At 37.3% G+C, this 24756-nt stretch overlaps 1 protein-coding gene across 1 annotated transcript in view; it reads left to right on the top strand.

Moving 5' to 3' along the window:
- The window catches only part of LOC122796318 (ATP-dependent translocase ABCB1-like), a 329590-nt gene that overhangs the window by 209376 nt on the left and 95458 nt on the right, over positions 1 to 24756 (top strand). Inside the window, exons 18-20 of the mRNA XM_044064705.1 lie at positions 2380 to 2529; positions 10791 to 10895; positions 20083 to 20160. Coding sequence (XP_043920640.1) covers positions 2380 to 2529; positions 10791 to 10895; positions 20083 to 20160 — 333 coding nt within the window. The remainder of the gene's footprint in view (positions 1 to 2379; positions 2530 to 10790; positions 10896 to 20082; positions 20161 to 24756) is intronic.

Raw genomic sequence — 24756 nt, 5'->3', positions numbered from 1 at the left:
TCAATTTTCTAGTTGTAAACCTCTATTAGTTTCATGTTGGCTGCTGGTATACTAGTCTATCTCTGAAATGTTGGACCATAACTTTGTACAGGCTACAAGCAGGGCATATAAAACAAATATCAGTAAAATTCAGGAAAGGTGCACTGATATTACATAAGTGAAAAAAAGATGCTGTCACACAGTGAAAAGGTTTATAGCATAGTCTGTGAGAATGTTATTTTTATAGTAGTTAGATGAGAAAACAAACTACTTGCTCTGAACTAACTTTAATATCTTTGAACCAAAAAAATGTAAAAGTACTTTAATATCTTCTTGACAGCTGCTTCATCACTAAGTGCAGTAAACAGGGAGCATAGACTGAAATGTGTGCATCAGAAGGTGGAGCTCTAAAGAGAGACTTTATTAAGTCCAACAGCTCAGTACAGTAGGTAGGACAAAGGTACAGCCAAAGTAGTGACATGAAATTATAGGCAGATTTAAAGAGATGCCATGAAATCATAGGAAGATTTAAAGTCACCAAAGTCAGCATTGCAGACTAAGCAGCTGTTATTAAAGGGCAAACTACGTCAACACATTCCTATCGTGCTTGTAAATCCTGCATGTAATGCATTCTGCAGATATCACACTTTGAATAAGTAGTAATAGCCTCTAATATTCAAACTCATTTTATATTTTTGGAGACATAGTTTACAGGGTATAATAACATGTTTAGTATTTGGATTAAAGCCAATATTTCACAGGAATTAGTCTTTCTAAACAACATGCCTTCAACTAACTCACCTGGAAATTGTGTGCCTTATGCCTACAGGTTTCCCAGAACTGGTAAACATAAGAGTTTATAATTGCATACATGCAAAAGTTATGCTCAGTAAATTTTATCCAAGATAAAGTTGTAGCACTAAAACAATATAGTTGAAATTCATCACTTCAGTATTTGCTTTCTGTTGAATTTACAAGCTGGAGTGAGTAAGGGGTTACAAGTTGCATAACCCCAGGATAGAGACACCCTTCCACAACTAATTCTAGGTAACTGTAGAGAACTGCTGGCTAAAACTGGGAGTACTAATTCAAACTGCCTAATATTCAAATAACATAGTACCAAAAAAGATAAACATCATCCCTAGATTTCAGAAATGGTTACAGCAAGTGATAAGCACTACTGCAATCCGCCAACCACCCATGGTTCAAAGATGGGTCTGCCTCCGTAATGTTCCATGGTGGTTACAGCAAGCGATAAGCACTACTGCAATCAGCCAACCACCCATGGTTCAAAGATAGGTCTGCCTCCGTAATGTTCCATGGTGGTTACAGCAAGTGATAAGCACTACTGCAATCAGCCAACCACCCATGGTTCAAAGATAGGTCTGCCTCCGTAATCTTCCATGGTCTGAAAAATCACTCCCGTGAGCCATCCCACCATCCATGCTGTAAAGACATTCCAGGGCAGTGGCTAATGCTAATTAAATATATGCTGTTCCCAGAAATGTCTGTGGTAAGGGAATTCTACCAAAAAAGCAATTTTTAGCAGCTGGTCATATTAATTAACATAGTCAAAGGATGGTGGTCATCCATTCATGTCAAAAGGACAAACTGCTTTGCTGGTAAGTTTAGCAAAGCTCAATAGAGAGGTAGTGGAGGGAGGTGTGTGTGTGTGTGTGTGTGTGTGTGTGTGTGTGTGTGTGTGTGTGTGTGTGTGTGTGTGTGTGTGTGTGTGTGTGTGTGTGTGTGTGTGTGTGTGAATGAGGAGGGCACCTGTGACAATGCATTACAACAGCAAAGTGCTTTTTAAAACTTGTCATAATTAAGGGCAATTCAGACACTTCTAAATTAACAGATAAAGTGGTCTTCCTCTTTGCAGAAAAAATATCTCTGAATTACATTTTCTGTGATCACATGAAATTGACTTACCTTTTGTAGGCACTTTACATGGCTGCAGAAACTTTTCTGAATCTCATTGAAAAATGGGTTGCATATTTGCAATTTTTACTGAAATCTTCATAATTGAAAGTATTACTACTACAGGTGCTGCAGGAATAACTGAAAGATAAAATGGCAAGTCACAGAAAAGTACCCCCATGAAAGGGAAGAAATAAATAATTCACAGGAGGTGAATATAGAGCTAACAGTTAGTTCAGTAGATAAATTGTTTTTAAAGGCCAGTTTAGGAAGTGATTTAATTAAACCATAAAACATTGGGTTGTGACTGGCTACTTCTCATCAAATGTTATAAATGGTATTTTGGTTAAATAGTGGGCAAGTGCTTGTCAAAACTACACTTCTGTCATCAAAAACAATACTTTGTGGTCATTTTTGTAATGAAAATTTGTGTTTGGAGGAAAGCTGTCTACATTATAAAAATAACAATGCTTTTTTCTGCAGGTTGAAGAAAAAGTTGAGGAAGTGCCTTTCAGCAGAGTTCTTGCAATGAATAAACCCGAGTGGCCTTATATCATTATGGGAATATTTGCATCATTAATTGCAGGTGGTGTCTATCCTGCTGTAGGCATTATATTTGCAAAAATTATTGGGGTAAGTTGTTAACATTTTATTTTAACATCTGTTAATGTAACAGTATTGTTGATAAGGCTGTAATCAAATGATGGTGCACTGATACAGATAAGGACATTAATGTGCTAGTTTGTGTATAATATGGTTCAAATATGAATTATCTTTAACTGATGCCAGATCATTGCCATCGGATTTTGATCCCAACTATTCCACTAGTGGCCATAGTCTGTGTGTTGAGCCTCAGTCCATAGGGCTGTCCAGACAAAGTGGAACTGAGTGGCCACTGACTCTTCTCCTCATCCTTTGTAAATGATGCATAGTATTACACTAGCAGGGATGACCATGGATGAAAGTTTGATGATAAAATGTAGAAGAGCTTTCAAAGCTTCTGCAGAGCTGGACAATACAAAGACATACCAAAATATGGAATCATACACAGACAATTCTCCTCCGCTGCACCGGTGCTGCAGATGTTTTATTCTTACAAGTATTACAGGTAAAGCCCATTGATAGCTCCCTAACCCTGCAGTCTTGGTCTTTAGTAATAGAGCCAATAGTTGTACAGTCATAGACATAAGTACTTGCATATGGAGGAAAGAGCAGAAGCTCTTAGCTCTGGGGAGTGAAATGAAAATAAGTTCTGCAGTGAGGTAATAAAGCAAATATTTAGAACTCTAGTTATTCATTAAAAACTGTCAGTGTTTTATTATTTGGACATCTAACCATCCTCTGTCTAAAAACGCAGTTCTACAGTAAATATTGCTTCTTTTAACCTGAAAAAAGCTGTAATCTTCACATACAAGCATTGTTGCTGCTGGTAGTTGGCCCTTAGAAACAGTATTTTTATGTTGTACATTAATTCATTAAATTTTATTTTCTGGAGTGTCATATTCACATAGCATATAAGAAGTAATATCATAATCAAACTTGTATCACAATGCAAAATGGTATGGAAAGGTTATACAAATTCTTACGAAATAATTCAGACTGATTCATGCTTTGTTACTGGCAAATTGTACCTGCAGTTTTTCTACAATTTCTGCTATTTTTATCTTGCCCTCCACACAAAATCCACATTTTTATATAAGTTATAACATTTTGTTTTTGACTGAAATTGTGAAACTATTTATCTAATAATAAAAGGATAACAAAAAAATACTCATAGCAATTAACTTAAGAATGTAGTTATGACAAAGCCAGATTCTAAAGTAAGAGTAAGACATCCATAATGTTGCTAATGTGTACATGTTTGTGTCCGTGTAGTATATATATATATATATATATATATATATATATATATATATATATATATATATATATATATATATGTGTGTGTGTGTATATGTATCTGTGTACATGCAAACAAACATGCACAAATGCAAACACACAAGATAGCCAGCTAGGTCACGAGTTACACATACCAAAACCATACATATTCCATTTATCGTGTGTGTAAATAATTCAGTATTTAAGAAGTAAATCAATATATTTTATTAGTTTTGAGGATATGCTTTTTTAATCTTGTGTCTATCATGATAGATAGAGAAAACATGTACAGTCCAAAACCATTATGGAAAATATAGCATTAAAAAATAGAATGAGCTTTCATAATTCATAAGTTGTCAACTGGCACCCTGGGCATTTCCCAGACTGGCACCCCCCTTAACCCAAAGTGAGGGACCAAATAAGGTTGTTCTGAAATTATAGCAAAGAGCATATACTAGCTACTTGCTACAGTTACTAACGCACACACACACACACACACACACACACACACACACACACACACACACACACACACACACACTAAACAGATTCATTGAAGTTTCCATGATGGCAGTTATGGCTGCTTAAATGATTACCTTTACTGCACTTGTGCCTGATCTACTGAGCCGTGCTTCCTAAGAGCTTGCACGTAGGGCAGCTGACCCCTTTTACCTACCCTAGCTATGGTACTGAAAATGTACATATTTATTACTAGTAATCACACAAAACAAGGAAAACACCAGGCCTGTTTCACCCTACAGAAAGGCTTTCTTCATTGCTAAGAAGGAACAGTATCTGCATCAATATGCATATATATTATTTCCTCATTAAAGCTCACAAGTGATTGGTAAAACAGTTTTGTATGTAGATCAATATCCCAGACTTAAAAGCCAAATAATGCACAACAATTAATCTTGATATTTTATTTAATGCACTGTGTACATGTACATGCGTGTGCATATATGTGTGTGTGTGTGTGTGTGTACACACACACACACACGCACACGCACATGCACATCTATACCTCTTAAGTACAGCATAAGTGGAATGTTTGTCTATACTTTGGAAACACTGAACCTTAAGCCCTGCTGATGCTCATAACCATTAAGGTGTCAGCAGTATATCCCAACTAACATCCAAACCCAAGGATAAGAAGGTCACAGAGACAAACCATTCAATAAAAACTGCAAGAACAATAGTCTGAAATAATAAAAAAATGTCCCTTTTGAGCAAAGAAAAGTATGCAGAGACAGAGCCTTGTTCATACAAAGACAAAAGAATAAATGCTGAGGGAGAAAGCATTCTAATAAAAGAAAAATAAGCACCATGTTGCTGCAAATAAAATAGAAGGAGAACAAGATAATAGACTAGTTAGTTTAACTGATTATGTTCTTTCTACTGCAAAAATAGCTGTATTGAACAAAGGTTTGGGCTTTGTCCCTCCACAATGTGTTTCACATTTTCAGGTTGTAAATGACTTGACAAATGTTAGTAGATTATTGAATTTGAAATATTAGTATGCAGCACATCCAGGCAGTGAAGAAATTCAGTTTCTTTCTTTTAAGTTTTATAAATCTACATTTAACCCTCCCTATCATCAGGCTATAAACAAATTTAAAAGGGCAGTTCTACATGAATTTAATGTTAGGCAAAATTAATTATTTAAAAACTAAAGATATTTGTAGTGCAAATGAAGGCTATGTGGTAGAGGCAGAAAGATTAAGTAAATCTTGGAAAGTTAAGACATTATAGTGAAATGAATGTTAAGAAAGCTAGTGAAGGTATTCAGAGTATCAGGAGAGAAAGTATTTTTAAGTTATTGCTTATGGGAAAGCAATATTGATTTGGGCTGTATGTGTATTAATACACTTGGTATCCATAGTGAGGCCATTAAAACCGTGTTGGATAAATTCTGGGATATGTTATTAATGGATAGGTTTTTCAGCAATTTAGTTGATGAAAAATGTAAGATTAATTATACAAATGGTAAAAACACAGGAGAATATTTTCTTCTTTTAAGAAATGTTGACAGGGGCAAGAGGTATAGGAAAAGAAAAAGTTGGTACTAAAATATGTGGAAGATAATCATGTTGTGAATACGTATTAGAAGAGAACAGTTTCTCATCAGCTAATAACATTAAGATAGTCTCACTAGTCAGTGAGATCAATCCCCTTCTCTGAGGTACAGTGATCTGAGAATTAATATACAAAAGTACATGGAGTGGGAAGCACATCTACCCATCTTAAGGGTGCAAGTTGCTGAACACCCCCTGAAAAAATCCTTTACAGGTGTCCAAATGAGTTTCAGAATTTGCTGCTATTTGCTGGAATTAAAATATAATAGCAGGAGTATTGGGAATTAAATGATACCACCCAATCACCCAATTAATGATTAAAGAAAAGCAGACAATGGGGGGGGGGATTCATGAAAGTTATCACAAAGTGTATACTATGTGAGCACTTTATGTAACCTTTCTGACTGAGAAGACAACAAAAGCATATGATAGGGTTGTTCTTATTCAGAAAAGTCGCCTCAGTTTGAACACATAGTGTACATCTTGTGTTAATCCTTTATGAATTCCCCAAATTAATATATCCCTTAAATATACAGAATAACTATATACAATAAGACCAAATACAACTGTAAAACCAAAGGTAAATGCATTAGTCTGTCCAAATTTTGTGAGTTATGAGAAGATGCTGAAGTACTTATGAAAAACAAGTTTAATTTGAAATTGAATACATTACTTCATTGTGGACTTCTTCAGGATCTTTCAAGGTAAGATTTGATTTTGCCTGCAGTGGTGGTGCTGCGGTAGCATTGCCGCCTCACAGTAAGACGCTGTCCGGTTCGATTCTCAGCTAGAGCATCTTTCTGCGTGGAGACATGCGTGAATGGGCGTACCTTTGTTGAAGGTTGTGCGTCAGGGTTGGTAACTCGGCATGTAAAAATCAACTGCCAATCATTAGCGGACCGGAGTTCCACTGTGGCGACCCCTAACTGGGAAAAGCTGAAAGACACAACAACAACATTTAGCTTTATAGCTGCAGTCGAGATGGGAAACAATACTGACTCCACATGTTGACATGTTAAAATGGAGTTTGTGTGTGTTTAGTCTTTCACTCAGTTATGCAGTTTTGCTGGATTTGTGTAATGTTATTCTATCTGTTTATAATAGGCAGGTTATTTATCCTTTATTTTAATTTTTCCTGTTAGTGGTTTTGACTGGTCATTCATTGCTCTTATGTACACACTATTTAATATTGTTTGTAGTTTAGTGTACTTTTAATGGCCTTGTAAAGGGGTTCTTGCCAAATCAGCTGAAAACGTTCTGCTTCCCCATGCGTGGCTTCACAAGATAGTGCTTTCCACACAAGTTTCCATCCTTGAAGTTTGTCTTCTGGCACTCATTATCAAGGGTTCTGCCCTAAAATGAAGCATCAGTGATTCTCAGCCTTGAATGTCAATGCCATCCTATTTATCTTTGTGTTGCTGTTGTTCAGTAATGGCTCCCACATCAAGTTTGGAGTTTGGGACCAGTCCCAGTACCCTCAGTGAAAGCTTCTGTTAGCTGCTAGATTTGGCTGTTGCCACAGCAAAAGTACTGTAGATGTTACACTAAATTCTGTCAGTTATAGTTTTTGTTAGCTGTTGACTGTTTGTTACCACTTGTTTGCAGGAGCCGTAATCCATTACAATAGGTCTGTTGTGCAAAAATTCCACTTCAATCCACTATGCTGTCAAGAAGTGTCAATCAATAAGTCAATCAATCATTACATAAATGGTATTTCTGATCTACTTGTAAGCTGGCTGTTGGTAGTATGAAATCAGATTGTTTCCAGACTCTGACTCACTTGGGTCCCTTCCCTGCTGTGTCTGCTGTGGCTCCAGCTCAAAACAGGGAAACTGGGGATTTCAAAAGGATGACACCGTTACATTCAGACCACCTCCTTGGACTCTTGCCTTCCAAGGTAAGGACCCAAGGCTAGGTGTAACAAGAAGCATGTAGATTCCCATGCACAGTTTCCCATGCCAGATGTAAATGATGACTAAGGGACTGATTCTCCCACATACTACCTAATGACCCCAAATTTGCCAAAATAGTACATCTCATCAAAGCCAAAGTTAAGTGGCCACAAGACACTCCTTTTGAGTATGAGTACATGCCAATTCAGGCCTTCTGGTACTTCCAGTCATAGTTTTGCTGTACTTAAATGATTAGTGTAATGTACTACAACATACATGGTCACAACTTGTAACTTTGTTCAAAAATTAATGACAGCCAAAAATAATAGAGGGCAAAGGGCCTAAATCAGGGACACTTTTTTAAGAATTGATCTAAGTCACTTAAAAATTTAATAGAATAGTTTGTGCATCAACATTCATTTTCTGAACAATAAAAAGTATGAATCGTTAATGTCTAGCATTATTGACTGTAATTGTAAGTGCTTTACCAGAAAAATAAATGGCTTATGAAGGGCACAGCAAATATTTTAGACAAAATCAGGAACATTCTTTAAAATGAGGGACAGATGAGCGGTATATACATGACTAATGCACTTAAATAATGTAAAAATAATCCAACCCAAGATGGAAACAAAGTGTACTATTCTATCAAACAAGCCAAAGAAACATCACGATTTGTTAAAAAGTGGTCTGTCTTCAGTAACCCTTAGAATTTTCAATGTAGGCTATAGAAATAACTTAGATGGTAAAAATTTACAAGGCTATCTTGAATCATCTACCTTCCCATCATGCACCATTCATGCAATAATGCAATTTAGCTTTCAGCTGTCAGTTTTGAACATCAGTGGTCACATCTACCCAACCACTCATGCACAACTTGCACACTTGTCATCATAATTAATGACCCTCTACCCGACTTATAACACCACTGGGCTGTAGTCAAGAAACAGGAAACAAGAATCACACTACATGTTGTCATGTTAAAATGGAGTTTGTGTATTTAATCTTTCACTCAGCTCTGCACTTTTGCAGTCCTGCTGTTTGTTGCTAGGGCAAAATCAGATTTCAAGTGTAACCCATGAAAGGTGAAAGTACACATCTGTTCTCATGTTCTCAATACTGCTGATCCTAGAATTTGCATAGAATACAGGTTGCATCCAATAGGAGGCTATTCTGGCGTTTTATAACATGGATGCCAATATCTATTTTATTCAAAAAAACCCATGTATATGTAACACAATTTGATACATATAAAAAATGAGTTCCTCACATTTAAGTTATGGAGTGGCTGTCCTTGTCTTCCTCTCAGGAAACCTCACAGGTTTTCCTCTGCAAATAATTCAGCTTCAAAAGAACCTTAAGTGAAGATTTACTCTTATGGCATATACAGGATAATTTCTTTCAAAACTTCTCTCATTATTTCCATATATACATCATGTCAGGGCAATCATTTTTTTCCCCCTTTGACTTCACAGATTTTTGATAGTTTTAGTAATCCTGGAATTATGTTAGCTGGGGACTGGAATTAAACATTGGGCTCCTGCCTAGGTAAATAAATCTCTAGTTGTCTGTGCATGCCGCAATAGAAAGAGTACAGTAAGATATAATATAGACACACAACCTCTTTGACCCCCTGTCTCACAGTATACCCTCAAAACCACAGTTGTGCATTTTTATGAACATTTCACAAAACCTGTTCAAGGACTGTTTTTAATACTGTGGCTGTCTGAGTCTTCAGCTTTCACATAACACAGAACATGGGTCTTTTTCAAATCATTCATTCATTCATAAAAAATTTACTTTTCAGAACAATGCACAAATATGGTCAAACTGGAGAGAAATCTGGCCTTGTTACATAACACTGATGTCTGAGCAAATATCCACTAATACTGTCGTTCTTCACAGCTGAGCACAACTCAGTGGTTGCAACATGATAGCAGATGAGCTTGGTTAAATTGCCTGTCTTCTTCCATTAGTTTTCTAATTCAAGTGAATATCTTTTGCATATGGATTCTTTGGGGCCCATTTTCAAAAGACCTGCCCTCAGTGTAAATGACAACTTACATGCTGGCTGACCACAGGTATTTTGGGATTTGGTCCCCTGTTTATTAGGCCTTACACTGAGGTAATTCACTTACACTGAGAACAAGTGTTTTGGAATCTGGCCCTTGGATTCCCACAGACAGCCCAGATGTTATGTGAACAGAACAAAATTCCTATGCAAGGATGATCATTTTAGTATCGGTTTGCAAAGTTTCTGTTTAGCAGGAAAGTTTCTAAACTCATCTTTCCTCTATGATTGGTTAAATACATTCCGTTATTCCACATTAAATGTGGAAAAGTTTTGCCTGTTGTACCAAGGATTCATTTATCTACAGTTTTATCTACTTCTAGATTTTTCTCTCATGTCACGTTTGATGATCTTTGCATTGATGCAACACATTATCCCCTCAGCTCCTTTGCAGGGCACTATAAGCTGGACATGATTTACTGGTGTAATACCTTCACCTGTGGTGTGTTCCCATGATGAGTGGCCACCCAGGAGAATTTGTTAGGTACTCTGTCCTTGAAGATAGCAGTGATGGGCATCTTCTTATCAGATAAAACCGTTCTTTACTAAATCATTAAAATCTGTAGGAAAGCATCCATCTTTATTAACACAGCCTACCTCCAGCCCCCTCTGTTGTGCCCATTGCGGAGTCTCTTCTGTCTCTCTCTATACTCTGCCTTTTTTCAGTTTTTCCCCTACTTTAAGCAGAATAATGAAAAGGACTGCACAGTGAGGTGTGTATGTGCTACATGATGAGAAAGGGGAAGGCTGCTGAGGGGTTTTAATACCGGAAGTACAAATTCTAGAGATGACTGGAAATGGATTGTTTTCTTACAGATCTCTCATTATTTATGGTAAGTAGAATGTTTATCAAATAAGATCCTCTTCTTTATCCTGTTAAACAGTTGCTGTAAATGCAAATGAATGAAGTTAAGGGAGTGTGGTAGATATCTTAATGTAAACTGAACATGCAAAGAATTGTATCCTTTTTCTTAACAGGTATTTTCAGAGCCTGATCCTACTATCAAAAGCCAAAGGACTGTCTTGTTTTCACTTATCTTTCTTCTTCTGGGATTCATTTCCTTAGTTGCTTATTTTGTAAAGGTAAGTAACATTATTTGAAATTGTTCTTCATATTCATACTCTTTGATCAATAGGGGTATAGGAGAAGTTTTCACTTTTTAACACTTAAAATGATTTATCAAATTTAAGATGAGTAGGAGTCATTTTCAGTTCATGTAGGGGAGGATCTGAAGCCAAAAGCTTTCTTGGTATGTTTTACTTAATAAAATGTGACCCAAATGTGTAGAAATGGCATAATGTTTGTCCATTGATGGCTACACCAAGTAAACTTTTTGTAGCTGGGAATTCTGAAAGTATTTTACTCTGTAAAATTGTGGAACATTTACCATGCTGAAGCATGCAAGAAATATAGACATAAGACCATTTAGAACGAGGTTTCCAAAGTTTTCAATGCATTTGTTAAATATTTCACATCCATACAGAAATAATTAAATACAATCTGCAATCTATATGCATATGACGTGAACAGGGGCGCCACTTTCTGTTAGAGACAAAATCATCATTGCTATCATCCAGGGACAAATGAGAGAACTATCTGGCAGAGAGATAATAAAATATGTAACTTTAGAAAATGAATTAATCAGGATTAACATTTCAGCTGCAGAACTTTTTAATGCTGAGTGTACTTCCTTGATCATATTCAGTGCTTTGTATTTTTTATCTCTTGGGTAACTATTTGCATCATATTGTTGCAATCATGTATCAGAATCCCATGGAAAGTGTTGGTGTGTGCTGTAAGGTTATTGTAGGTTCATAGGTTCATAGGTTTATACTAGGCTATCTGCCCAAAGGCATTTATAAGCCTAGCCCATAGTTATGTGGCTTTCGCCACCCCTTTAGTTTGGATAAAAAACTATGCCAATTATTTTGCTGTGCCTCTGTCAAGCAGTGACACTGAAGTAATCCTTAGGGTATATCTGCGATCTCCCATCCATTGGTCAAGATTCCTCTTGAACAAGGCCATCGAGGTGCTCTGCCTCACATGTACCGGGATTTTGTTCCACAGCATAGGGAGTCTCTGGGTGATGAATCTGTCCCTCCAGCACGTTCTATTTATAACCGTGTCGAGGTTTAAGTCTCTCGCCCTTGTGGTTCTGAGGGATCTAGATTTTTTGAGGTGAAGCATATTCATCAAATCTGGGTTTGACATGGCCTTATATGTCAGGCACAGGTCACCTCTGAGCAAGCGGTATGAGACTGAGTAGAGCTGGAGTTCTTTCAGTCTGGCAGCATAAGACATATTTTTGAGACCCTTTATCCTTTTGGTGAGGAACTTTTGGGGCCTTTCAAGCTGCAGCAGGTGTTGGGTCAGATACATTCTGAATGGGGCATTGTACTCAATCATAGGTCTAATGAGTGATGAGTACAGGGGGACGATGACCTCCCTTGATCTAGATGTGAACCCCTTCATGATCAGGTGGGCAATATAGAAGGTTTTCCTAACTACTTTAGCAACATGAGTGCCAAACGAAAGGCTACTAGTAGTTGCAGAACTATGTAATACAGGAATAATGAATGAATGGATTGCTGTATGGATGAATGCAATAACTGGAAGTAAATGAATACGTTAATGAATTAGTAAATAATACAAGTGTAATTATAAAACTGAATGAAAAGACAGATATGTCTTTAGGGAAGGTCATTGCAGTGTAAATTATGCCTTTTTGGTTAACTCGTCAGAGAACAAAGCCATGTTGGTCCAGCCATTCTATTTATTACTATCCTGACTTCTTCCAGAGTTTTAAAGTGTTGATGTGAATGGCACAGGGCTTCCTTGTAATAGTTAACAATAATGTCATCTGTTGGCTAATCAAAAAAACACTCGTGTCACAGGGATATTGTCCTAAAGTTGGAATATATGGAGGGTATATATGGCAAAAGGACAGGTGAGAAAAGCAAGGTACAATGACGTCCTCACTCGAGGAAAGGAAATGTATGTGCATCCTAAACTTAGGTTTCAAAAGATTTTTTTGCTTGAAATAACAAAACGTTTTATAGGCAAGGAACTCCTCACCATTTCAACAAGAATATCTCAAAGTAAAACAATCTCACTACATCTCTAATGCATCAGGAGAAGTCTGATACAATCCAAGGTCTTCAAAATGGCTGCTACTTTCATTTTTCCTCTCCAACTTTCCCACTACCCCAGGATGGATGCTTGTGTCTTCTCTCAACCTAGCACCAATAAACGCAAGACAAAACCAGGTAACCACAAAAAAGCACTGATTCCAAACGGTGGTGGACTTCCACAAGGTTTATTGTAATTTGTTACAACGAGCTGAAGTAAAACGAACTATGGGCTTCAAAACAATAACAGTAGCAAAAAGCAAACGGTAAGTAAAGCGCTTTTCGTCCGGATTATATCCGGACTTCTTCAGACTACCGGTTAATTCTCACGATGAGCTTAAATAAACTCTCATGTATGATTTGACCAATCAGGTCACAGTAAGTTCCTTCAATGAATAATTTAGGTCTCATTAGTCTTTACCGACCATCTAACCAGTTTAAAAATCTAGTTAACATATGTCACTATACTTTATATAAAAGTTAAAAACAAGCTAGACTGGCAAGTAAAAAATAACTACCATAAACCCCAAAAACATTCATTCCCTATAGCTTAAAGTATACTTGTCATAAAATCACGATCCAGAGTAGAGGTACTATCATATAGGTAGTTTCCTAAATACAGTCTACACACTTCATAGGGGTCTAATTAAAATACTGGATAACAAACCTTATGGGGTTTTATTTAAAACACACGTGCTCTATATCATAAAAAATAGTAAATAATAATCTGTAAAATACTGGTGCAGCTTGAATAAACAATAGGTTCTACATAGCAGCATTCTTTTCTTCTTTTTTTCTCTAACCAACTTACAATTCAGTCACATACTTAATAGTTGGAACTAAAGTACAATAGTTATTACCAACCCCCCCCATCTTTAAAAGGCCATCATAAAATAAATGTTTTTATGACCAGTTTACTAAACATTTAGTTCATCTATACGTACCTAACCTTGTATCTAAATATATGTTCTTAGGTGGTCATCCAGAATTTTTCCACCAATAAAGGAAAGAGGTCTATGGTCAGGCATAAGTTTCCCTAACCTAATCACCTAAAGAGACTCTTTAATTTCAATATACAGGAGATCGAATGAGTTTCATTTAGCCCTGGTTCCACACAAGCGTCCAACCGCAACTGCCAGTTTAATTCACTTTTTTCTAATAGGAGTTTCATTAAACTATCATTTATGTAGTTACCACTTTTAGTCTTACATTCTATCCTAGAAATAATTTTAAACTTAAAGGAGTGTCCCGCATTTTGATCGCAGTGTCGGGCCAACGCATTGTCATAGTTCTTCCTTTTCATTGTGTACATATGTTCATAAATTCGGTCCCTTAGTCTGCGATTTGTTTTACCTACGTAAAATGCGGGACACACCTGGCATTCAGCTAAATAAACCACTGATTTTGTATTACAATTGTAGGTGCCATAAATATGAAACACCTCATTTCTAACTCTAAAGGTATTATCACCATTTGTAAAATGACACTGTTTACATGTACCTACTTTAGTGTTTTTAGCCTTACATTTGGTTTCTAATAGTTGCTTTAAGTTTGAACCACGTTTAAAAGTTATGATTGGGTTTTCACCTATTTTAGTAAAAATCTCCTTGTCAAGGGCTAAATAAAACCAACACTTTCTTATTATTCTCTGTATATCTAATGCTACTGGACTATATGTAAAAGTAAATGCTTACACAAAATTCTTTTTACTATTTGTTACACTTGCATTCATGGTACTTGTATCGATTCCTAAGTCTCTTGAATTTAATACTTGCATAGGTGTGTTACATTCCAATTCTGGTCCTAGTTTGTTATCTTCTTCTGTTACACAGTGGTTCAGAATTGGTTTGTACACGCCTAATTTTCTTTTTTCTACAACCTTCCTAACAATTTTGGTCAAAAAACTTTCAGGGTAGCCCCTATGTCTAAACATGTCAAATAAGTGTTTACATTCTATCTCAAACTCATTTTCCGTGGTAACCATTCAGGCTGAATTGTTGATTGACTTTAAACTTTTTATTCGAAAGTTAAACTTAACTGCTTTAATGGGTAACTCCTCTTATGTTAACAACAAACTAAAAGTTACCAGTACATATAACCCACCACCACACCCTATGATTAGTATGTTTGAATTCCTTTGTGAATATGAATTTAGACAAGTGATAAATAAACACAATAGACAAAGAAATACAGGTAACATCACACCACAGGAAAGGCAACTATTAACATTATTTCGTAGCCTCCCAATTAGATCTATGAAGCCCGACAAGGGAGGGGGGCTTGTAGTTATGTACAACAAGGACTATACTAGCAGAATGATACTTTTATTAGAAAAGGAGACCTACGAGGAAGTGAGTGTAAGTCAATTAAATGGGGCATATAATAGGTTTAGAATGTCTGTGGGAGATTTATTTATGGATGGTCTAATTGATAGTCAATTAAACCACTATCTCACAATGTTGGCCCCAAAGATCTCACAACTATTCGGTATACCCAAAGTACATAAAAGTTTAATTGACCCACCCTTTAGAGAACTAGTAGACTCTAGGCAGTCTATCACATACCCCTGCACAAAGGTTGTAGACTCGATTTTGAAGAAATTTGTTTTAAAAGAAAAACAAAATTGTAAAGACTCGTGGTCTTTTTTAGAAGAAATTAATACACTGATATTTAACGAGAAATACAACCTGCTTACTGTTGATGTATGTGATCTATATTCAAGTATCCCAAAAGACCTAGGGACAGAATGGGTTGTAGACCACATTAAAAGTAGAGGGGCCTCAATGAAAGAGTGCTTACTAGTTGAGCAACTACTAGACATTATATTGAAAAACAATTTTGTATCATTCAACAAGTTATACTTGCAAAAAATTGGAGTAGCGATGGGCTCGCCAGTAGGAGCGAGTTTTGCGAACCTAGTGATGGCTTTTTGGGAAACCAACTTTGTCTTTCAAAGCCACTGGTATGGAATAATTCAATTCTATAAAAGGTTCTTGGATGACATCTTTATTATGCTAGAAGGGGACAGCAAAGTAGCAGAGGACTTGACCGTGTTTTTAAATAGTACTACACCATTCCTAAAATTTATTAAGAATTTCCAAGAACATAGAATTAGTTTCCTGGATATTGAACTTAGTAAGGACAACTTAGAAAAGAGATACATTGCAAAAATGTTCAGGAAAAGCACATACTTAAACTCATTTTTACATTTTACTAGTTCACACCCACAACATCAGAAAAAATCAGTTGTGAAGGGTCAACTGGTACGTGCAGCCCGAATGGTTACCACGGAAAATGAGTTTGAGATAGAATGTAAACACTTATTTGACATGTTTAGACATAGGGGCTGCCCTGAAAGTTTTTTGACCAAAATTGTTGGGGAGGTTGTAGAAAAAAGAAAATTAGGCGTGTACAAACCAATTCTGAACCACTGTGTAACAGAAGAAGAGAACAAACTAGGACCAGAACTGGAATGTAACACAACTATGCAAGTATTAAATTCAAGAGACCTAGGAATCGATACAAGTACCATGAATGCAAGTGTAATAAAGTAATAAGAATTTTGTGTTAGCATTTACTTTTACATATAGTCCAGTAGCATTAGATATACAGAGAATAATAAGAAAGTGTTGGTTTTATTTATCCCTTGACAAGGAGATTTTTACTAAAATAGGTTAAAACCCAATCATAACTTTTAAACGTGGTTCAAACTTAAAGCAACTATTAGAAACCAAATGTAAGGCTAGAAACACTAAAGTAGGTACACGTAAATGCGGTACATGTAAACAGTGTCATTTTATAAATGGTGATAATACCTTTAGTGTTAGAAATGAGGTGTTCCATATTTATGGCACCTACAGTTGTAATACAAAATCAGTGGTTTATTTAGCTGAATGCCAGGTGTGTCCCGCATTTTACGTAGGTAAAACAAATCGCAGACTAAGGGACCGAATTTATGAACATATGTACGCAATGAAAAGGAAGAACTATGACAATGCATTGACCCAACACTGCGATCAAAATGTGGGACACTCCTTTAAGTTTAAAATTATTTCTAGGATAGAATGTAAGACTAAAAGTGGTAACTACATAAATGATAGTTTAATGAAACTCCTATTAGAAAAAAGTGAATTAAACTGGCAGTTGCGGTTGGACGCTTGTGTGGAACCAGGGCTAAATGAAACTCATTCGATCTCCTGTATATTGAAATTAGAGTCTCTTTAGGTGATTAGGTTAGGGAACCTTATGCCTGACCATAGACCTCTTTCCTTTATTGGTGGAAAAATTCTGGATGACCACCTAAGAACATATATTTAGATACAAGGTTAGGTACGTATAGATGAACTAAATGTTTAGTAAACTGGTCATAAAAACATTTATTTTATGATGGCCTTTTAAAGATGGGGGGGTTGGTAATAACTATTGTACTTTAGTTCCAACTATTAAGTATGTGACTGAATTGTAAGTTGGTTAGAGAAAAAAAGAAGAAAAGAATGCTGCTATGTAGAACCTATTGTTTATTCAAGCTGTACCAGTATTTTACAGATTATTATTTACTATTTTTTATGATATAGAGCATGTGTGTTTTAAATAAAACCCCATAAGGTTTGTTATCCAGTATTTTAATCAGACCCCTATGAAGTGTGTAGACTGTATTTAGGAAACTACCTATATGATAGTACCTATACTTTGGATCGTGATTTTATGACAAGTGTACTTTAAGCTATATGGAATTAATGTTTTTGGGGTTTATGGTAGTTATTGTTTACTTACCAGTCTAACTTGTTTCAACTTTTATATAAAGTATAGTGACATATGTTAACTAGATTTTTAAACTGGTTAGATGGTCGGTAAAGACTAATGAGGCCTAAATTATTAATTGAAGGAACTTACTGTGACCTGATTGGTCAAATCATACACGGGACTTTATTTAAGCTCACCGTGAGAATTAACCGGTCGTCTGAAGAAGTCCGGATATAATCCGGATGAAAAGCGCTTTACTTACTGTTTGTTTTTTGCTACTGTTATTGTTTTGAAGCCCATAGTTCATTTTACTTCAGCTCATTGTAACAAGTTACAATAAACCTTGTGGAAGTCCACCACCGCTTGGAATCAGTGCTTTTTTGTGGTTATCTTCTTTCAACCTGGCAGTGGATACCACAGACAAATGCACTGCAAACCCTTAAACAAGGTTATACAGTAGAATTTATTCAGAAACTACAAGTGCAGTTAGCCACACTTCCCCCATCTCATAAGGTATTTCTTCTTCTTAAATTCAATATGAATGTTCCCCTTTAGCAAAGATGCAAAGTTGTTTACTCTAGGCCTTTTTTGATTCCAATAATGGACAACTTGTCAAGACTGCTTTTATACTTTTTAGCTATAAACAAGTTCATAAATATAAAGAAATTCAGCATAGTAACTCCGAAGACTCTACTGCCTTTCACAGATCAGGACCTCCATTGCTGCATTGGTCACTGAAGGCACTCCCTATGATTCGGAAAGGCTTGGCATGATGGGGAAGGCTTAATACTGAAGGTTTTTACAGTACACCAAGCTTCAAATTTGGAGACTTCTCTACTGCTGAGGTTTTCCCCTTCCTGGGGTCTTAGCACAAAGAGTGGTCGAAGATCAGTGCTTTACCCCAAAAATGTCTCCACCTCCTGGCTTATTTTACTGAGCAATTTAGACAATCATTCAGCTGATTTATTCCAAGAGGAAAAAGTAACTGCCATTCACTTTTGAGTACTCACAGTACAGGTAGGATCAATGGAGATGTGGGGGGGTGGGGCTTGTAAGAGAGGGTGTGTGTGTGTGTGTGTGTGTGTGTGTGTGTGTGTGTGTGTGTGTGTGTGTGTGTGTGTGTGTGTGTGTGTGTGTGTGTGTGTGTATACGATTGCTTTCATGAGTGGGTATGTTAAAATGAGTAGGGAGAGTGCTTCTTTGTGGGGAAAGACCTGCTTATTGATGAGTGGATGTCACTACACCACCTTCTTAATGTCTTAACCGTAGATTTACTCCTGCCCCTAATCCTAACCACGGACCTTACCTTAGAAAAAAATACTCATAACACTGCTACTACACAAGGCAGTTCAGACATCGACTTCACACACAAACACAGCAATAAATCAAAGCTCTTCCCAAACCTTTACTCTAACCCTAACCCAGAAACACTTGTGCATCCACACTTAACCTATCCCCTTAACTAAACCCTAGCCTGTAAGCACGTGCACATACATTAAAACTAACCTTAACTCTAACCTTAACCTGTAATCACTTAACACATTCTCCAGCCCTATCATAAACCCACTTACCTTTTTTGCCAAAGTGCACATTCATTGAAAATGCTGTTTGCTAATTTTGTCATTTGCACACATTACCCCACACTTCACTTTTTTGAACAAAGGAATATTCAACAAAATGCAATTTAGCCATGCAAATGTGTTTGTATATACATAGATGTAGACAGATGGGTTTACCTCACTCTGTCAGCTTGTCAGGTCCCTTCCCCATTCTTATAAATGTGTGTTAACCCCTACCCTGTGCCCAGCCATTACGCTATACCCTATCTTCCACAAATCCTTTCCATAACACTACCGCTGTTCAAAGCGGGAGGATTTTTATTAAAGGATTTGGTTTTCTTTTGTGATTTTGTGATTAATATTATTATTTGATGCTTTGGATTCTTCAGGAAGGTGATTTCCTAAATGCAGACATAGATCAAATGATTAAATGCTTCTGCATTTTGATAAATTAAAACGTACTCGCATGTCTGTATGTTAGAATTTGTCTATCTCAAGTATGTTTCTGCCTTGCAAAACTGATGTCGATACATACCAAGGCTACTTATACAAGAGATTTTTCTTCATCATGTGTCAGTAGCTTCCCAGGCTTATGATCAACACTATCCTTAGGCAACTCTGTTAAAAAAATGCAAACCCACGTGTTAGGATTTATTGTTAAAGTGACCTCCATTGCATGTTTGCTAGTCCAGTGAATGTCTCACAAACTTTATTCACAACTCTTGCCTGCAAGTTTAATATAATTATTCAGCACCATATTTTTATAGTTGATTTGTTCTTAAAAATAAAATGACAAGCCATCTTTTAAGTGGAGAATCTGATTTCACTTTTACTTTCAGGGGTTCATGTACGGCAGATCGGGAGAATCTCTTACGATGAGGATCCGAGCTCAGTCATTTAAAGCTGTTCTGCGGCAGGTGAGTTCAAAGACGCGATAAATGCTCATGCTCATAGACTGAAGCAATTTACTGTTTACTTCTCTAGTTACTGTCAAATGTTTATATTATGTTCCTTCTTTGTGGGAATTTTTGAACATATTTTTTGTGTTACTCTGAAACTGATGGAAACTATGTCCAAAAATTATTTTGCATCAGAGCTGCATAACTTTCCAGAGAATGTGCAAATTATTTGAGCACTGTATTTGGAGTCCCACACAAAATGACTCTGTGCCAGTGGAATGGGAGTGGAGTCCCACACAAAATGACTCTGTGCCAGTGGAATGGGAAAGAGAGGCAGCAGAATTTTGTGTGCAAGTTAATCCTAGTTAAATGTATGGAAAATATGCATCTTTCAGTGCTACACAAATAGATTATGTAGAACAAGATTTTACTTAAAACAGAGAAAGGGTAACCCAGTGTTCCACCTTTACTGAAAGTGAAGATGTGGTTTTGTTCAGTGAGGGAGAGGTTTTGATGTTTTTAGAAGTAAATTAAATTAACAGATAAAAAGGAATACACTAATTCTTATAGCCAGTGACATGTAGAATCAATGTACTATCAATCAAGCATTAGATTCAGAGCAGTGATCAGTTATCTCAGCAATCATAAAAACATCTTTGAAGACACAAACAGCTGCTGAGATTTCTTCAGCTTCAGTGGATTAAACTTAATAACTTCTGTAACTTTCAACAGACCACAAGAAATCAAGATTGTGGTTCCCCTCCAAATAAGAGCACCACCAGGAAAATAGAAATAAGCTACCTTGGATATCAGAACCACCCCTTTGGCAACTAGGCGCCATCCCTGGTCCTAAAAAAAAAGAGATTTTTCTATCTATTTATCTATTATTTTTTAATTGCATATTTTATGCAGATGACCATGCAACGAGAATCCATGATGCTTTTTTATAGTACCAATCAGATAGCTTTAGTAGGTTGAACAATAACTATGGTGTCAAAAGGACTTCAGGTACTCTTACACATATGGAGGTCTATATACCTGGGATATCTATAGCAAAATAGTCTTGTTAGCCTTTCAGCCTCAGCCCCAATATGCAGGACTGAGCTGTTGGACCATTTGGAGGTGTCACTGCCTCTGACAAAGGCCAGAAGCTCCTCAATCTCTGTGAGTGGTGGGTTGACCTATGGCCCTGCACTTGGGGACCTGCTCTCCTGTGTCAGGACAGCTGTTTGTTCAACAGCATGCGTAATATCAGGGCCCCTGTGGCACATCATTGCATAACTATGGTCCTGACTACCATCCACATAAATTTTCATAGCAAGATCTTTCTAGGCATCGTTCTCGGAAGCCGAGTTGGAAGCGATCAGGCCATGCAGATGGAGAGCCTGGAGTAGAACTTCATTCTCTGCATCAGGGATCTTTGGTTTCTGTGTAGTCTTTCAGTAGAGTCTGCATTATAATTCTGCTTTGCCTATGTTTTAGGAATTGTTCTGTTGTTCATAAGTGGCACTGAAAACTCCTTACACTACCAGTATCCCGCTTGAGCATACATCATGCTGATGGAGTCTCCGTCATATATATCTCTGTCTACACTGCTTAAATAATGCAAGACACGTATGCTTACTGAGCAAATGTTCACCATAATACAACATGTATTACTGACCAAGGTGGAATGATAGGTTTCTGTCAGAATTAAAAAGATTTTTGCAAATTAGATTTATATGCAACATAAACAACAGGCAAATATTTTCACTGAAAGTGATATCACAGAGCCTGACAGAATGTGTTGAGTTGTGCTCTGAGTATGTCTTGATGGGTGTGTCTTCCATTATGCTTAATAATCTTTCAGCCCAACAGTTGTCTTACCCTTACAATTTCCCCAGTCTGTAGATAAGTATAACAGTAATGGATAAAAACAACCATACTTGACAAAATTAGCTTATAAAAATGGCAATTACCTTGTACAAGCTGAGCTTCAGCCTGCCTTAGCATTCACTGCCAAGTTCACCTGTTGCATGCTCAGAAGTTGTTGCTGTATGAGTTCTTCCATAGCACAGTGGTTATCATCCATCAGTTTGGCTAGCTCGACATGATCATTATACTAATTACAGCTTAACCCATTATTGTTTCTAACTCACTCAGCTGGCATATTGAGATAACTTGCTAAACAACTGTACTCAGTTCTGCTCAGTACCATGCACATGCCTGAGTCCCTGTGGGCAGCACTACATATGCTTGTTCCATGCTCTGCCTCTAGGAGAGATCTGTAGTTCCATATATCAACTCATAGAAGTGGAGTCACTATAATACCTGTTTCCTAACAGCATATAAGGGGTTGCGTGCCTGTCATGTTTCACACTTTAAACTGCCATTATAAACCATTGTAATACAATCATATTTTATCCTAGCCCCATCCGCCTCGTAGATGAGATGTCCATCGTTGCACAAAAGATGTCACACACAGGAATAGGTTTGGATGCAAAGTATCTGCCATTTTTCTCTGCTTCTTCTAGGTGAGACATCCCGGCAGGAGAAGGAGAGGGTAGGGCTACTTTTAGGGCACAAAGGTAGTATGTCCTGCCCTGCACCCCCCATGTGGAGGGTAAGCCTCCCCACACAGCACACTTTTATATAAACCAACTCTGAGGTTGCCAAAACTTGGGAGAATAGGGATTACTCCAAGAAATGGCATCTTGGACTTAGTATATGTAAGTCTGTTTTTTCAGCCATTCAGTCTCCACATTTTGGGACTTGCTATAGTGGATCCCAACATTTCAGATGGTTGCTGTCTTCCACAGACCTTAAACACTGCTGTTTTTCTCTCCATAGCCACTGAAGCTATTGTAGAGAACATGTAACTGCACAGCAGAATAGAACACTTAAGAGACCATCAGGTTGAGTATACTTGCTTTACACTGTACGTGTTTTAATGTTAGCAGTCTATTCAGCTAGTATAGATGAAATTTCGTGCAGTACAGGTTTTATCCATTACCGCCACCTGTCTGCTAACTTCCATAATTCAAAGGTGACAGTATGGCTGTAGGATGGTATTACTGTCTCTTCCCATACATGCTTTCCTATAATTGGTGAAATGGCTCAACATGTTAAGTCTTTGTTTTGATTTTGTAATGATGCCTGTGGAGTCAAGCACCCCCATGTCTAGCTGTTGTAATATAATTCGTAATTTGAAGTATCTCCTTCATTACAGCATCTAAAAGATTAGAAGGGAGACATGTATGAGGTACATTTTTTCAGTTTTATACTTGGTGTGATGATATTGCCTGCTTGACTGCAGACCTCATATTGTAGATGTAGCTCAACATGCTAAGGCTGTGTCTTGAGGTTGTGTGTAGTTTCGATTACTACATTCAGTTGTTTACCGTTCTTAGGTCATCTGGGTAGAGTGTGTTTATACTTCCGCCGTTATAGTTTGTGTAAGGGGAATGCATGTCTGAGCAGTATTTTTTTTTCTTTGTATATATACATTTGTATCAGGCATACCGTTACTGTGTATTGAGCTACAGATTTTATTTGGATTGTTTAAGTAACTTAAAACTTTAAGGCTTTGTCTTTCAGAATGCAGATGATAACAACTCTGGGTTTGAGTCCCCCTCACAGTCATGCTTGATAAGAGCCTTGTTAATTGTATTTGTTGTTCCTTCAAGTATAGTACCTGTAACATAACCATAGAAAAATTATTTTGTCAGCTTTATTTTTCACTGTTTCGGTGTTTCTCTCTCCCCTACCCTCTTTGTCATGATCCTTTCTATTACATGCATTTATTTCCTTTATTATTTTGCCTCCATTTACTTTATTATTATATACAGCAGTATACAGACCTGCACCCATTCCTCAGGCCAGGCCTGCCAGTCTTCCACAAGTGGTAGCAGCAGCATCTTCAGCACCACAATCACCACCAGCATGTCAGTCCCAGCCTGTCACAGTCACCCCAGCACTTACTGCCTTACCTGTACCACACACTACAGGTAGCCCTACAAAGCTGGCACTGTTTTCACTGGTAGGAGTGCCAGTGGAGGTGACCGCTTTCTGAGCCATTGGCAGCTGGCAAATATGGTGAGGGAGATCATTAACAGGAGCTTAGATGCCTACATTAGCCACATGGAGACCCTCCTCTAGCAGCTCATTCACCCCCTGCCCAGCAGTGGCTCCACCATATTAGGCTGGGACTAGTGGTGAGTGTACCCCAGGTGGCAAGTATGCCCCCACTGGGGTATATCTGGCAAGGACAGCAGTGCAGACCCCACATCCTATTCCCCATCCTGGTGACGTTCATCATTATATGGGGCATATCCTGCCAGGGACAAGGCATCCAACCAGTACACAAAAGCTTTTGGGCACATTCCAGGTGTCCTTCCACCCAATGAAGTTCAAGGGCATGATGACATAAAAGACAAAAGAAATACTTGCTCGCTTTTTAATATTTCAATCAGACTGGATAGCCCGTGTTTTGACAGACAGCTTGTTAGACATTTTGGACAGATAAGTACTTGTCTTTCCTTCCATTTTTGTGAAAAAAACGTGTAAAGTTATTCTTGTGTCTGGGGAAAAGGGGAAGTGTCTGTGTCTTTAGGACTTTCCTCCCCTCCCTCTAAT

The sequence above is a fragment of the Protopterus annectens genome, chromosome 3.part0, assembly GCF_019279795.1.
Source record: "Protopterus annectens isolate FY-2018-M chromosome 3.part0, PAN1.0, whole genome shotgun sequence".
NCBI lineage: Eukaryota > Metazoa > Chordata > Ceratodontiformes > Protopteridae > Protopterus > Protopterus annectens.
Note: the sequence above shows the minus strand (reverse complement) of the source record. Positions and strands in the feature narration are given on the sequence as shown.